At 41.8% G+C, this 17108-nt stretch overlaps 1 protein-coding gene across 8 annotated transcripts; it reads left to right on the forward strand.

The window, feature by feature from the left end:
- Positions 1-39: 39 nt before the first annotated feature.
- Positions 40-16179, forward strand: OPALIN (oligodendrocytic myelin paranodal and inner loop protein). Of its 8 annotated transcripts, none has more exons than XM_003255266.3 (6): positions 70-513; positions 4129-4164; positions 7973-8005; positions 9540-9659; positions 11073-11129; positions 13300-16179. In XM_003255266.3, the coding sequence occupies exons 1-6, from the start codon at positions 511-513 to the stop codon at positions 13474-13476; spliced, it is 426 nt and encodes a 141-aa protein (XP_003255314.1). In that variant the 5' UTR covers positions 70-510; the 3' UTR covers positions 13477-16179. The 8 variants fall into 8 exon arrangements, with proteins under 8 accessions (XP_003255316.1, XP_003255314.1, XP_030664938.1 ...); XM_030809084.1 differs by having other exon boundaries at positions 114-513; positions 9497-9659; XM_030809093.1 differs by having other exon boundaries at positions 114-513; positions 7973-7991.
- Positions 16180-17108: the final 929 nt, after the last annotated feature.

Below are 17108 nucleotides of genomic sequence, written 5' to 3' on the forward strand. Positions count from 1 at the left end.
CTCCAGACATCCTGAATGTCCATGCTGTCCATGTAACACAATGACTCCATCATGATCAGTAACATGGTTAATGTGGACTCCTGTCAGCTGGGGATGGAGTGGCCAGCCTCAGCCTTGTGTAACCCATTGTTTCCAAAGGGCTGCAGGCTGCAGAAGCCCCCAAGCTCTCAGGCCAGCTGTGGCTTCTTTGCTGAGATGGAGGTATAGCCAAGAAAGCAGCCCGAAAAGTAAGAAGGACAGAAAATCAAGGCAAAGAGGGTGGGTGAACCAGGCCATACACGGTGGCCATGGAGCAGCAGCCCATCTTTCCCGAGGGATGGACTGAGGGCTGGCTACACCCCTGACCATAAATGGCTTGGCCAGGGTTCTCTTGGAGCCACCTCTCAGCCTGCCTCTGCAGCTTTGTCAGCTAACTGTTCCTACAAATGAAAGACGCAAGCCAATAAAGCCAGTGAGAAAGGAGCTTGCCAAAGGCAGTGTACGAAGAAGGTTCTTGGGAGACTGTCAGAAATGGTGAGTGAGAGCTGGCATCTCTTCTCAATCGAACTTTCATTTCTTACTATAAAAAACCTCCAAATTCAATTAAATGTACAATGAAGTAAAGGGACTTGATTTTAAATTATTTTCCTATATGCAAAATACTAATAATTTTTTAAACTTCTCACCTAATGTTTGCTGATCTTGTGTTTTATTTTGATATTAAGGTTTGTTTTTAAACCCCCACATACAAGAGTACAGAGTAGATGTTTCAGCTGTGTTCACTTTCTAGTTGAAGCAATGGATCTAATCAATGATTTTATCTGTCTTACTTGTTTAATCTGGGTTTTTGCTCCATTATCAGCAGCATGGATGGTCATCATTGATCAGAAATTTTCCATCTTTCTTGTTTACTTGTGATATATATTTGGTTGTGACTCAATCAAATGAAGTTTGCTAAGTTAGAAAACAGAAGAGGGTTCTGTGATTTACCAAAGAATTATGGAAACGGCCTAGGTGTCTATCAGTGGATGAATGGATAAAGGGACTGTGGTTTATATGTATATATACAACTGAATATTAGCTTTAGAATAGGAGGAAACCCTGCCATTTGCCACGTTTGTCCTGTTTGGACCTGGAGGACATTATGCTAAGTGAAATAAGCCAGACACAAAAAGAAAAATATTGCATAATCTCACTTTCTTGTGGAATCTTTTTTTAAAATTTGTTTATTTTTATTTTTTTATGTTTATTTTTTACAAAAAGGATTATTAAAAGTAGTAGAGCTTGGTCTTTGGAGTTAGGAAGATCTGTGATCTAACCTGATCTCTACCACTTATAAGCTGGTGAGCAAAAACCTATCTTGGTCTCAGTTTCCACAGGTATAATATAGGAATAATAGTGCTCCCTTCATGGGGAGGTTGTGAGTATGGGGTCTTATACCCAGCACACCTTCAATAGCAGTAAGTTTTTATCCTGTCTCTTCCTCCTTCCTCTCACAAACTGCAAACTTACAATGAAGGACGTTCAGCCACTGAGATCCCAAAATGCCTTCAGAGTTATTGTGTAGATACTGCATAGTGCTCAGATTAGCAGTAAGCAATAATTGCATTGTATTAAATTCTAGTACTTTGATTATCGCTAACTCATGCTTGCAATTCCATTCCACAAGAACTTTCTTATCCTTAGCCCTGCGCTGGCCAGGCCATAAAGAATATGCTACCACGTGATCCCTAAAACACAGAGGGTGTTTTACAGTTTGGGAGAAAGGAGCTGCCGCAGATGACATTACGGTATTCCCTTGTGAAGTGGGCAAGGCAAGTTAATAGTATCCCATTTTGAGAATGGGAAAACTGAGCCTTGGAGAATAGATTTGTTGTGAGAAAATGGAGACGAGAGGGTTTGAGTGACTTATCCAAGACTACACAGCTCCTAAGTGGCTAAGTCTGGGCTCGAATTTAGATCAGGTGGCTCCAAGCTCAGGGTTGCATCACCCCACTCAGCTGTGTCTCTGAAGGGCACTACATCAGATTCTTCTCCACCCCAATTTGTGAGATGTTTTTCTCTCCATGAGAGCACTGTACTGTGTTTCTACAAAATATGAGTGTCTTTCTAAAATTGGCCAAAATCTCCGTCATCCAAATCTTGATAAACAACACATGCAATGGTCCACTTGTTGCTGCACCCCCTCTTCTACTGTCCTCCCAAAGGAAGCTTTGTCTTAGGGCTGCTGACATCAGTCCTCAGTGCCCACTGATGAGATAAGGTTCTGGGCAGCTGCATTCAGTGCAGCGACCATCCAGTGTCCTTGCAGCACCTGTTGGTCTGGTGCTAGCGTGAAGAGCAGTGGTTAGGTCCCTTGAGCAAGAGGACCCTGATCTAAGAGGCCCAGACATCCCTGTGTTCCACCGTCATCCCAGAAGCAGAGGTGCACATGCTGTCTGCCTAGGTGCTCTGATTCATCCACAGAGACTACTGGAGTTGCTTGGAAGCCCTGCAGAGTGGTGGAAAGAGATTGTCACCAGGACACTCAGGTTCTGGTGACAGCTAAGTAGTTGTTTGGACTTGGGAAACCTGTTCAAATTCTTGAGGCTTGATTTATTCTCTATAAAATGTGGGTGTCCTATTGCCAAGAGACAGAGAAATGAGCAGAGTCACCACTGAAGCGTGCTGGCCGAGCAGGGCCACCTTGATTGAAGGACATAATATTTGGGGCAAAAGCTAGGGGGACTTACACATTCTAGGTGCTTAAAACACTTCTGGTTCACAAAAGATTTTCTTGTTCATTAACCCATCTGAATTCCAATCCATCAGTAAGTCAGCTGAAATAGGTGTTTTGTTAGTTTGCATATGTCGGGACGAGCTCCTCTGTTACCATCTTTCGGGTTGGGGTTGAGTCACAGACCGGGGCCCATTGGCCAGTTTTGAGACATAGGCTCCAACTGTTCTCATTTGTCCATGAGGTGATTTCTGATGAGTCCCTGGGTTTCAGTCTCCTCTGCTGGAAAATGAGGGTTTTGAGAGAGATGATCTTTCAGGTAATTCAGGTGTGAAACATGATTCTTTTGGATTCTTTAATGTTTCACAACATTCCTATTGTTGGATAACATTTAGTTTTAAAACTTAGTAAATGCATTGTTTCTAGAATGACAGAATCTGGTCTTGGGATGCTGGAAAGATGGGAAGCTGTGGTGTAGACCAAGCCCAGGGAAATATCTGGGGGTCAGGGAGACCGAGGCTGAAGGAGGGCCCAGCCAGGAGGCATTAATCCAGGGTGGCTGGACCCAAGGGGCTGAGAGTTCAGAAAGTGGGAACAAGACAACTTCCACCCAGGGAAAGAGGGAAAATAGTTTCACCGGCTGAGTCAGAACAGGTCCACCCATCATTCCAATCTAGGTAGGGAAGGGACTTGGTAAGGAGCAGCCTGGGAAGGCTGGAGTAACAGGGGCTGGGGACAGGGAGGAGAAAGGAGCCACCTGAGACCCTGGGCAAGCTACTTGGTGCTCCATTGAGCCCACGATCTTTAAATTTGGACTCCATATCTGCGGGAGAGGTGAGACCAGCTACTAAGTGAGGGGAGGAAAGAGAAGGGTTTGCTGCTCCCCTGTCCTCCTGGCCACTTCAGCTCCAGCAGCCTAGAACCTCTGCCTCAGTTGCAGCAAAAACAGAAGCCTTGCCTTTCCCAGGTAAGGATCAGGTGTTCTCGTTAGACCATGCCCTTTGGGGGTCTTACCTTCTACTCCAAGGAGAAAACACAAAATACTTCTAAATTCAACAGTTTTCTCTCTCAGGGGAGTTCTAGGGGAAATAAACATAATTTTAACCTTTTGCTGAATCTCTAGTAATGTGTTTGCTGCCCTTGTGAATGGGACCCCTCAGGCAATAGCCTTGCAGGCTGCCTCTTCATCTGATCCTGGTCGGGCACCTGGCTGGGGGCGGTGGCAAGACTGACTTGATGCTGAGGGAGGAACTCATGACAGGCTCCTTGTCTCCCCTTCCTTCTTTTGGGACCAAGACTGTGCATGATGATGGGGGCTGGCTGAGTGTATAGGATCAATGACCTCTCGGAATCCACCAGGGTCAGTGAGTTTGAGGAAGTCAGGAGCTGGCTGACTGTCCCTGGGAGCTTTAATGTTTACTTCTATCTTGCAGAGTTTTTCACTGAACTTCACCCTGCCGGCGAACACAGTAAGTACAGCAGCCCCCATTCACCAGGCAACGCAGAGAAGACCAGTGCAGAATTTACAGTAGGTCTCCAGAACTCACATAAACCTCACACACGGTGATAAGTTACACAGACTTTTTTTTTTTTTTGAGACAAGGTCTTGCTCTGTTACCCAGGCTGGAGTGCAGTGGCATGATCTCGACTCACTGCAACTTCCACCTCCTGGGTTCAAGCGATTCTCCTGCCTCAGCCTCCTGAGTAGCTGGGATTACAGGTGTGCACCACCACGCCCGGCTAATTTTTGCACTTTTTAGTAGAGACAGGGTTTTGCCATGTTGGCCAGGCTGGTCTCAAACTCCTGACCTCAGGTGATCTGCCCACCTTGGCCTCCCAAAGTGCTGGGATTATAGGTGTGAGCCACCGTGCCCGGCCATTTACATAGACTTTCAAAATGCACTCAGGAATAGTTGAGAGATGCTGAGAGAATTTATTTCCATTGTAAAACTTATAAATACACATTTTGAAAAGGAAAATAGGAAAACAACAGCAACAACAAAACACCTAAACTCTCATCAGCAGAAAACTGGTGTAACCCCTTCCTGTCCTGTTTGGCGTTACATAAATTTTGACTTTTGTTGCCTTTGTACTATTGTTTTCTTACTCTACATATAATTTTATATCTAAATGTCTTCCACTAGTCTTTATAACTATAACTGTTATATGGTTGATCACATAATCATGTGATCATATTATGATCGCATAATATTTTTTCAAGTTAATTATTTCTTTAGTGGATTAACTATCATTAGGAATAACTTTGTGATACATGGCATCTTAGAGAATCCTTATCTGCATTTAAGATAATTTCCTTGTATGTATTCTAAAACGGGAATGAGTGGGTCAACAAGAATGAACATTTTATGGCTCTTGATTATGGCATTTAGTTGCAAGACAAAATTGAGGTTTTCAATCGTCAATGGTAGAGTTTCAATCCACAGTTGATCCTCCTTCTGTTTGCACATTGTGTATAGATAACACTAAGAGCCAAGGTTGTTATCTGATCAGTAGTGCTGCTATGGTTGAGCAAGGCATTTTTCTGGCCCAGTTTTTTAGTGGGCTTGCCTGTGCCACGTTTTTCTGATAAGTTTTATGGTTATTCAAAGAGAATAAACTGAATCTTACTCGTAAGAGGACTCCTAAGCCAGTGCTCATTTTACTGAAACATGGGGGTCTAGTTCTAGAGAGTAGCATAAAGTTAGAACCTTGTGACTTATGGCTGGACCTGTGGTGCCCACCATTGTCTGCCCAGACCTCTGTGAAATGAATACACTGGCACCTGCTCCAGCGTCTGGTGGGGGACACTTCTGAACCTCCCCAACTTGCTCTGCTTCCCTGCTTCAGCTTCTGCCTGTTGGCTTCAGGCAAATTCCTTAATTCTTCCTCTTTTTCCTGTCAAAACCTTTTCCTTCAATCACTGCTGGAACTTTCCTCTGGCTCTTGGAACCCTGCAGGTCCATAGACACTCCAGGTTCTGTGTTATGTTGGCCCATCACATCAAGAGAATGCAGAGAAGCAAGACGCCATTTCTTGGGGAGTGGGGGTGAGTGGGGTGGAAGAGGGCCCTTATGTGGCCAGTCATCACCGTTTGGAGTACTCTCTTGGTTAATAGCTCGTTTCTCTGAGAACTGTCTCTTCACCCCTTTGATCCTGTGTAGAGCAACCAACCATCTTGCTTTGCCTGATGTTGTCTGTTTTTAGCACTGAAAGTCCTGGGCAGCTCTCTGGACAATGGGGTGGTAGGTCATCCTGCCTGGAAGTCACGTTTCAGCTGCATAACCCTTCCACTTCAGTGCAGCCGGGTAGCCTGGGAATGCCAGTGCCCTGGGAAGTGGGACAGAGGTGGGCACCTGGATCTCTCTCTGCGGAGAGTTTGGAACAGGGCTCCCTGCTGGCCAGTCCCTGCTGAGGACTGAAATGTCAAGTTCAGTCAATTTGTCAGTTCAGTCTATACTGAACTGTCAAGTATGAAAAATGGGGCTAAGACTGCATTAGGCCATGGAGGCCATGTAGCACAGTGGTTAACAGCATGGATCCCAGAGCCAGACTGCCTGGGTGGGTGTCACCTAGGGCTGTGTGACCTTATACAAGTTACTTCACTTCTCTGTGCCTTGCTCCTCTCATCTGTAAAATGAGATCATCATAGTCCCATTACTATTCACTGGCAGTTGTATACAATAAATAAGTCAATATGGGAAAAATTCTTGAACAGCCTGGCACATCCTAAGTGCTCCATGGCATTAGCTGGTACAATTAACAGGAGTTTATGAGGGCAGAAAAATCCATCTGGAGAGAAAGAGAGAAGCAAACATCAGAGAACAGTACAGGCAGAGGCTATGCTGCTCTGGAGTGAAGGAGAAAGGAGGGTGCCTTCGGTTCACACAAGTTCCCCATTCCGAGCTCCAGTCCCTGGAGAAACCAGCTTCCCACCTGTCCTTGGGCTCCATGGGACACTCCCATATTCTTAGAGTTAACGCCTTCCTTTTTTTTTTTTTTTTAGTCAAAGCCACCTTAAGTATATTTCTATACTCTGAAGACAGGGAGCCTTACCTGAAACAATGGCTGATTCTTCCTACTACCCTTAGAAACAGAACACCTTAGGGAAATGTAGGATTAAAGTAATGTGGGGGTGGGGGTGGGGGAGATTGTGATTAGGTCAAAATACAACCATTTAAGTACCAAGTACCAGTGCCTGGTCATCGGAACTTCTTTTGATGGGAGCTCTCTGGGAAAGAGGTCTGGGCTTGGAAGTCAAATACCCAAGTTCAGATTAGAGATATGATTATCTATGAAACCTTGGACAAGTCCCATAACTTCTCTGAGATCTATTAATTTTTTTTTTTTTGGTAAAATGGAGTTAATAATTGTCAAAAGTCCAAGCCCCAGGACTCCAATATACTCGATGAGATTGCTGAGAGTATTAAATAAATAACAGATCTGGACAGAGCTTTGCAAAGTGTAAAGGGATATCAAGAGTTCATACTTCTGCTCCTCATTCGATCCTCCTAATAACCCTAGAGGCAGCTACTACTATCCCTGTAGACATTGTGTAGATGGAGACATGCAGCCTCTTAGCTTGTGAATGGAGAAAAGGCTGTTCTATGGCAGGCAGTGTGAGCCCAGGACCTGTGCTCTTAATCCCACAGCATACCACTTAGTGTAGTTCACATAGTTTCTCATGCAGAACTTTGTTCCTTTAGATTTCTTAATCAAGGTAAACTCTTGCCTGAAATATCTTATTGATGAGTGAAATCCAATAACCTTGCTTAAAAGGTGGACCAGAAACATGTAATACATTTATTTCATGTGGAATTATCCCCGGGAGCATGGATATTTGATAACTTCCTCCATTTGTTTCATCACATACTTACTTGAAAACAAGCAAGGCTTCCTTAAACAGCCTTGCTTCCACCAGTATTTATATGTGTTTCCCTTCTAGCAATGGGGACAAGTAGGCCCAAAGTGTGCCAGCTGTGCTGACTAGGGACAGGAGGAAGCCCTTTTGAGTTGTAAAATGTGTCACGGCACATCCATAGGGTGAATAATGAAGACATTGCCTGAATTTCCTAATTCTTTTCTCCTTGTAGCCAAATTTTATTCCAATTCTTACCTGGGAGGCAATCAAGTTAGGTTCTGTTTGGTAGTTGTTAACAGAAAGTTTAGCAAAGGGATAAACTTTAGGCCTTATAGCCTAACCTTTGTCAGATTGTCTTGTATAATGTGTATTCTATAGACTTTTTGTTCTTTTACAATATATTTTCTTTTTCCATGCAGACTTCCTCTCCTGTTACAGGTGGGAAAGAAACGGTAACTATATCACTTAAATTTATAAAATGGGGATAATAATAATGCTCCATCCATCTTGTGCGTTTGTTTTGAGCTTTAAAGTTTGATAGGTGAACTGTCACTAAGCACAGAACCTGGCTCAACAATTATTCTTGACCAGCTCAGCTCAAAAGTGAGGGAGAACATGCAAAATCACAGATGGATTTCACAAAGTGTTGAGCAAAAGAAGCCAGACACAAAGAGTGCATATCTTATATTTGCATCTATATGATGCTGAAAAACAGACAAAACTACTCTACAGCAATAGATTTCAGAATAATGGTCACACACAAGTTGGCTGGAAGGGATTTGAGGGGGATCCTGAGATGCTGCTAATGTTCTGTTTCTTGATCTGGGTGTTGATCTTATGGGTGTATTCCTCATGTGAAAACTCATCAACTTATATATTTATGATTCATATACTTTTATTATTCTTCAATAAAATCAATTCCCCCCAAAAGTGGAGGTGAATCCATTATTAAATAGGAGTTGCATTTTTATAGGGATTCTGCTGATTATCTTCAATATTTCCAGATAGTCTGCAAATCTGAAAACTTATGTGACTAAAATCATGACTATTTCCACTCTGATCAAAGCAAAATAGGAATTTGAAAATTAATTGGTTAATGCATTTAGTGCAAATACATTTTTTTTGAAAGGGTAAAGTTCCTTTTTTTTTTATTATACTTCAAGTTCTAGGGTACATGTGCACAACGTGCAGGTTTGTTACATGTGTATACATGTGCCGTGTTGGTATGCGCACCTATTAACTCGTCATTTACATTAAGTGCAAATAAATTTTTTAAAATTCATATTAAAATAGTATGGTATGGCCAGGCACGGTGGCTCAAGCCTGTAATCCCAGCACTTTGGGAGGCCAAGGCAGGCACATCACGAGGTCAGGAGTTAGAGACCAGCCTGGCCAACATAGTGAAACCCCATCTCTACTAAAAATACAAAAATTAGCTGGGTATGGTGGCACGCACCTGTAGTCCCAGCTACTCGGGAGGCTGAGGCAGGAGAATCGTTTGAATCCAGAAGGCGGAGGTTGCAGTGAGCCGACTGTGCCATCGCACTCCAGATTGGGCGACAGAGCAAGACTCCATCTCAAAAAAAAAAAAAAATGTGTTATGCAATAAAAGTTTTTATTTTTAGTCAAACAGGTGAAAATGGCATCTAATTCTTGCTTTGAATTGTATCTCAGCTTTTCCTATGTTGAGGAGACATTTGTATTTCTGTTCTAAAGAATACCTGTTCATATCCTTTGTGGATTTTTCTACTTGATCATTACCCTTTCCAATAGATTTAAACTGTTTAAATTAAGTCCTATGAAAGTAAGTCATTTGTCATGCGTGTTACAAACATTTTTGCACAGTATTTCATTACCCTTATGATTTCGTATGTGATGTTTATGATCTATGCAGATTTTTTGTTTTATTTTTATTCTATTGAACTTTTCCTTTATTCTTGAAGACTCTGGGCTTCCCCTGACCCTGTGCTTTTCATTCTGTGCCAGGATTGCGGGCCCTCTCTTGGATTAGCGGCGGGCATCCCATCCCTGGTGGCCACAGCCCTGCTGGTGGCTTTACTATTTACTTTGATTCACCGAAGAAGAAGCAACATTGAGGCCATGGAGGTGATTACCAGCTTCTTTGGGTCCAGATGTATAGGCAGGCATCAGTATTTCAGTGAACTGGCTTTTGGACTAAGGGTGTCAGAATTCAGGGCCCATGTCTATTTCCTGAGGACAGGATGCTGGAAGTTTCTGGGTCATAATTTCTACTGCAGACACGACATTAGGCACGAGACAGAGCTGATTTGTCATAAAACCTTCAGGTCAGTTGAGGAATTCCTGGCAAGGATGGTATTTGGGGTAACAAAAAGTAGCAGTGGAGAGGGATGTCTGTTGCCATGGCAAACACATGTCTGTACAGTGGGTGTGCTTTCTAAAGTTGAGAAACAAAAGCACACAAGCTTCACAAAGAGAGGATGGAGATAACGTTAAGAAAGATAGGAGATGAAGAGGGGCTGAGGTGTCCATGGTAGGGAGGTATCCAGAAGTACGTGGCTCTATCTGTCTTTGTCTTTTTCACACATCTGAAAATGTATAATTCACAAGGGAATCTATATCCTCCCCATCCAATCCACCCCTCCAATGCCAGACTGTTCTGGGGACTGTGCTTAGAATTCAAAGGCCACCTAGACCCATATCCAACAAGGTTCCATGGTTGTGACACAACTGTGTCATGTGGACTCTGGGTTCTAATTCCATTCTCTATTTATTGACATTCATGGTTGTTATCATATGGGTAAACATTAATTAAGAGATGGAAAATTGAGGTTCTAAACCTGACTCTGCCACTTTATGATTTATATGATCCTGGACAAGTGACTTAACATTTAATATGTCTTGGTTAGTTCAACTCCAAAACAGGAGTCATGGAAACTACCCTCCCTATTTTAAGAAGTAGGGAAAGTTATAAGGATGAAATGAGATAATGGATGATGAACATCTTTACATGTGAAGACGTGTTGACAAGCTGTAAATTTTAAACACATCAAGAAGTATTGTGGTTAGTGGTGGTATTGTTTAAGTAATAGTTTCTCAACCTCTAGTGCACTTTAAAATTATTTAGGAAGCTCAAAATTTTCAATCACCATAGCCAATTAAATCAGAATTTCTGGATGACAAAGCTGTGGCACTGATCTTGAAAAAACAAAAACAACTTTTTAATTATAATTTCAAACATATACTAAAGTAGAGAGGATAGTGTAATGAACCCAATTATTAACTCATGGCCAATATCGTTTCACCTCTACTCTCACCCTGGATTATTTTTGATAACTCACAATGATATTTCTTGGCTTAGGTATGGGTTTGGTTTGGTTTGAGGGGGGATGTTATTAGATGCCTCGGTGTTTGTTTTGTTTGTTCTAATGTACACTCAGATTTTAAAACCACTGATTTTAATCATAGTTACGGTCAAATGCTATAACCCTTCACTTCTTTTTCTTTCTTTCTTTTATTATTATATTTTTTCCAATTTAGGAAAGTGACAGACCATGTGAAATTTCAGAAATTGATGACAATCCCAAGATATCTGAGGTAAGAACTCTTGGTTATACTCTCTATATACCATTCACACAGTAAACAAGCTAAGTGTTTGAAAGCCTTTCACCAAAAGAAGCACAATATGAGCACATGTGGAAAAGAGATGACCAAGAGGAAGCTCAAGCACAAAGGAGGTTCTCAGTGCATTTTTATTGGCTGAACAGAAATTCAAGCTCCCTTTAATATTAGACAATCAATTTAATGTAATTTATTTTACTGACTAAAATGGAAAACTCATGTGACCATCTCAATAGGGGAAGAAAGTTCAAAAAAATTTAACAGTGATATGAACTCTCAGCAAACTAAAAATAGAATGGGAACTTCCTTGACTTGAAAGACGTCTTTTTCAAAAAATTACAGCTAACATCATACCTAACAGTAAAATGTTGAAAGCATTCTCTTTAGATCAGAAATAAAACAAGGATCTTCACTAACACCACTTCTATTCAATATTATACTTTAGATCCTAGTTAATGAAGTAGGATTTTAAAAAATTAGAAAGTATAGGTCCGGTGCAGTGGCTCACACCTGTAAGCCCAGCACTTTGGGAGGCTGAGGTGGGTGAATCATCTGAGGTCAGGAGTTTGAGACCAGCCTGGCCAACATGGTGAAACCCTGTGTCTACTAAAAATACAAAAAATTAGCTGGGTGTGGTGGTGGTCGTCTGTAATCCCAGCTACTTGGGAGGCTGAGGGAAGAGAATTGCTTGAACCCGGGAGGTGGCGGTTGCAGTGAGCTGAGATCACATCATTGCACTCCAGCCTGGGTGACAAGAGCAAGACTCCATCTCAAAAAAAAAATTAGAAAGTGTAACACTGAAAAGGAGGAAACAAAATTGTCATTATTTCAGATGGTATGATTGTCGACATAGAAAAGCTAAATCTGGCTGGGTGCGGTGGCTCACGCCTGTAATCTCAGCACTTTGGGAGGCCAAAGTGGGTGGATCACCTGAGGTCAGGAGTTCTAGACCAGCCTGGCCAACATGGTGAAACCCCATCTCTACTAAAAACACAAAAATTAGCCAGGTGTGGTGGCAGGTGCCTGTAATCCCAGCTACTTGGTGGGGGGCTGAGGCAGGAGAATCACTTGAACCTGGGAGGTGGAGGTTGCAGTGAGCCGAGATCACGCCATCACACTCCAGCCTGGGGGACAAGAGCGAGACTTCGTCTAAAAAAAAAAAAGAGAAAGAAAGAAAGGAAGAAAGAAAGAAAGAAAAGAAAAGCTAAATCTACAGACAAATTACTTGAATTAACAAGAAATTTTAACAAGTTTACTGGATACAAAAATCAATATACAAAAGTAATTTACACTTTCAACATCAACAACAATTAGAAAAAGTGATTTTAAAAATTACCATTTGTGATGGTAATTGGTATTAAAATATGTAGAATGCTGTGGAATAAATCTAACAAAAATAGGTAATACCTTTATGGAAAATAATAAAACTTTGGTTAAAAAACCCAGTAAATAATACCTAAATAATGGGGTTACATACCATGCTCCTGGATAGAAAGTGTTAATAACATAACGATGTCAAACAATGTTGATCTATATAACAGATGTAATTTCAATATAAATCCCAATCAATTTTTTTCATGGAACTTAATGAGGTTCTTCTAAAATCTATATGAAATAAAGTAGAAAAAGAGTTAAAAAGACACAGCAAACAGATAGGTAGAACAAACAGAAAACAAATAGCAAGATGGTAGATTTAAACCCAACCATATCAATGATCACATTAAATGTAAATGGTCTAGATACCCGAATTAGCAGGAAGAGACATTCACATTGGCTATAAAAACAAGGTCCAATCATATGATGCCTACAAAACTCACTTTAAATATAAATACACAAATAGATTAAAAGTTAAAAGACAAAAAATGAAAAACTTTGTTAACAATAAACAAAAGATAGTTGAGTGGCCTGAAAGCTCTCCCAAAGCAGTAAGATCAGGCAACTGTGGGTCTCTCCTCATTTGTTTTCTGTCTCTCCAGGACCATTGTCCCTCCTTGCCTGTTGTCTAGTGTCTTGAAAACTATTGCTTCAAATGTTGTGTCTGATTTTGGTTATTTCAGGTGGGAGGGTCAATGTGGTTGCTGTTAGTCCATCTTGTATGGAAGAATTCTCTGTTGTAGTTTTTAAAAAACCTATTTGTTTCCTTAAGAATCCTAGGAGATCACCCACACATGAGAAGAATACAATGGGAGCACAAGAGGCCCACATATATGTGAAGACAGTAGCAGGAAGAGAGGAACCTGTGCATGACCCTTACCGTCCTACTATAGAAATGGAAAGAAGGAGGGGATTGTGGTGGCTTGTGCCCAGACTGAGCCTGGAATGATGCAGCTCAGTCAAGGAGCAGACCTGGCACTGGAACAGGGTTGAAAACCCAGGGTTTTGTACTTGGAGAGGAGAGATGCCAAGCTGCTTCTTAATCAATCCAAATTTCATTTACAGCTCTGGAACACTTTGGGGCTGATTTGTCTCTTTAGGGGACATCGCCAACACGGTTAATTCCAACTCTCAGATCTTGTGCTTTAGTTAGTACATGTAACTCACCAGATGGGGTCCTTAGATCCTGTTCCAGCTCCCAATGGGAATTTGCTTTTCTTTGTCATTTTGGGAAAGGGGCTTGGTTTCTGAGTGTTTTGCCTTCTCATCTTTTTTTTTCATATCCTTTTTCTAAAAAAAGCCATCAGATCTGACTTTCATGGAAGTGTTACCGAGGTCAGCCTGGTGCAAGTTGGGATACAAATGAAACTTACGCAGGATGTGTGAGAGGAAGCAGTTAATTGTTTCTGAATATCTCAGGGTAGAAATCATGTGGAGCCACACATTCCTGACCACAGGGAAGCACATGGCTCAATCATGCCACACAGCAGCGGAAAGAATATGGACTCTTAAGTCACAGCTACCACTGAGCAGCTGTACGACTTTGGAGAAGTTGTTTAACATTTCCAAGCCTCAGTTTTTGCTTTTTTAAAGGAGGGAAATATTTGCCTCATGTCATAATTGAAAAGATTAAATAAGAAATAAAGGGAAGTGTCTGCTACTTAGTTGCCAGTCAAAATGTTAGTTCTCTCTCTCTACCCCCTTCCTCCTACCTCTTCCCATATTGCTTGCCTCATAAAATAGCTAATCACCAGCATTTGTTCCCCATAGTCACAGGGTCACAAAAGGGAACATTTAGGGCAAATTTTCTCCATGGCCTGTGATCCAAATTGTTATCTAAAGATGATTCTGGGTGTTGCTGGTAGTATGTGAATCTTCCAATCTCGGTGTGATCGTGTCCTCATATGAATCAGGAAAAGGCATGTTCTTACAAGTTCCAAATTCCAAATACAGAGACTGGTGGTGTTACATTTAACCTTAAAGATGTTAATATTGATGGAAATTCATGTTTCATATTAAAACAACACTTTGTCTTTACAATGAAACATTTTGCTTAATTTTTAAAGTAAGACATTATGATACCTCTGATGGCAGTTCCTCAAATAACTTTAACTTTTGTGCTTTAGGGATAGCTGTTAAAGTTACAGCTTCTTTTATTTTAATTTTTTAAAGGCTTCAGATTAAACAAGAGCCCTTAAGCCCATGCATAGCATTGCCGCTTCATCTTGCTGAGGACTCTCTCCAAGGAGGCCAAATGGAAAACGAGAGGCCACTTCAAGTGGTGTTGGCCCGTTGAGCCTATTGGGCAAACTATAACCAGGTTGCCATATTTTGTGTGGATTACTCCAGGATAGGCCACCTTCCAGCTTTCTCTTATCCCAGTAACTCCTCTTCCCATTTTCCAATCCGTCCCCAGCCTTTTTTTTTTTTTTTTCTGTACTCTTCTTTTGCCTTCAATATGAATTTCATTTCCTCAGTGACTTTGGGCAGACTTCCTTCTAGCATGTGTCAGCTACCCTACCACCCACCTGGCCTAGGAGACGCATCATTCATTGCTCCTACTTGTGTCTGTAATCAGAGAGTATTTAAGGAGGGCAGTTCTGCGATGGACTGTGTGTGTGTTGAAAGTAAAGATGGGGGGAGCGGGGAAGGCAAGAGTTTCCCCAAGAGATTATTAGAAATGAGGGCTGTATCTACTCTGTGGGAATGGAGAAAAGAACCAAGTCCTTGGATATCATGGGGAAAGCTGTTTGGCAGAAAGAAAAATCAAGAGGACCCAAGTGGATGGAGACAGGACCACAGGAATGGGCCAAGGACCAATGTGCCTGCCATTCAGCCAGCTTGGGACAAGCTTTCACTTTCACTCCCATGAGGAGGCTTCCAGGCAGCCTGGTTCCCCCACGTATAGCCATTGCCCTCGAGCAGGCCAGGCCTCCCAGTGGGAAGGCCTGGGTCCAGGGCATCTTAAGTTCATCCACCAGCTCCATGAGCCACACAGATATCCTAGAAAATATTCCTTTCTCACACAGGGCTTCTGATTACTCAGAAACATGCCCCTCTTCCCTGAATAACCAAGAACATGTTCTATAAATCCAATCTCTGCCACATGTCAACACCTGCTCTTCAAAGCCCCTTTTGAAACTCAGTTTTGTGCCAAGTCCTCTGGATCTAATTACCTTAAACAAGCAGATTTAGCCCTTTTTAAACAGATGCTCCCAGTCATCCTGGTGCTTGTACTTCTCCTACATGTCATGACAGACCTTGGATTTACTGAGAACTCAGCCGTGGCCTTGGCTTTGATACTTATAGATGTCAGCCCTTGGGCTGATTGTTGATCATCCAGAGCCTCAGTTCTGTACTTGTAAAGTGGAGACAGCAGTTCTCATCCTCCTAGCCCATGGGGTGGTTGTGAAGCTGGATTGAAATATGCGTGTGACTAAGCCATGTAGCTATAACGTGAGGGACGATTTGTATTTTAGGTCAGTTATTTTAATTCTACTTATAATCCATGGCTTAGAATCTTTATTTAAACATTGTTTCTATTAAACTAGAAAGGCCCAGCATTTCTGTCATTTACTTCTGCTATGATACACAAGAACTTATGTTGGAATGAAGTGAAAAGTAAAATGGCCATTCTTATGAACCTACAAAATGTTTGTGGCTTTTCTTTGCTTATATTAGAGAACATTGGCCCTGTCCTTGGAAGCAAGATTATCCCAGGGATATTCCCAATATTGGCACTTTCTCTGCCAGGCTAGAAGACGTTCAGTCTTTCATGGAGGGCAGCCCTGTGTGGTAAGCAAAATGATGAGACCCAAAGTCAGAAGCTCTGCTTCCCTAACCCAGGGCTGCTGGTAAGTTAAGAGTGACCTTAGGCAGGTTGCATGATGTGTGTGGGTCTCATTTCCTCCTGTATCATCTGGTGTCTGAATTGGTTTATCGCTAATGTTACATCCATCCAGTCCAAACATTCTACTTTGATTTTCCCCAAACCCTGCAAAGCACTCCTTCTGCCTGCCTGTTCCTCACTCCCATCAGCACAGCCTTCTATACACTCTATGATTCTTCTCAGTTCCTGACTTTGCTGGTGGAGAGAGATACTCACTTCTTCTTTATTTTGCCAAGAAATAACAATTATTAATTTTGCTTAAGGCGTTTATCCCTGCAACATTGCGATGTTAATCGAAGACAAAAAAGTGATAACTAGTTTTTGAAAGATTGCAAAGTCATATAATCTTCGCACTCCCACCATCTTGATGAGAATTACTGCTTAATGCGTGAATTGATTTAACAAATGTGCACTGGCTTCCTTCCAATGTCAGACAGTCTGCCAGGTCCTAAGACAATGTTGGGGGCATAATGAAAATGCTAAACTGGGTGTTTGTGGAAACGTTTCTCTACCCAATTGAATGTGACTCTCCATCCAAGGAAATAATATCAGGAAAGCTTTTATACAGGTGCTTTGCCTCTAAGCTCAAAGACATAAAACTCTCTCTCTCGGGCTCAAATGAGATAAGAATCTATACTCTCCTTCTTTTTCCTTTACCTGAAGTTAGAGGAGAAGAAGAAATGGGCATAGCA

The sequence above is a fragment of the Nomascus leucogenys genome, chromosome 3, assembly GCF_006542625.1.
Source record: "Nomascus leucogenys isolate Asia chromosome 3, Asia_NLE_v1, whole genome shotgun sequence".
NCBI lineage: Eukaryota > Metazoa > Chordata > Mammalia > Primates > Hylobatidae > Nomascus > Nomascus leucogenys.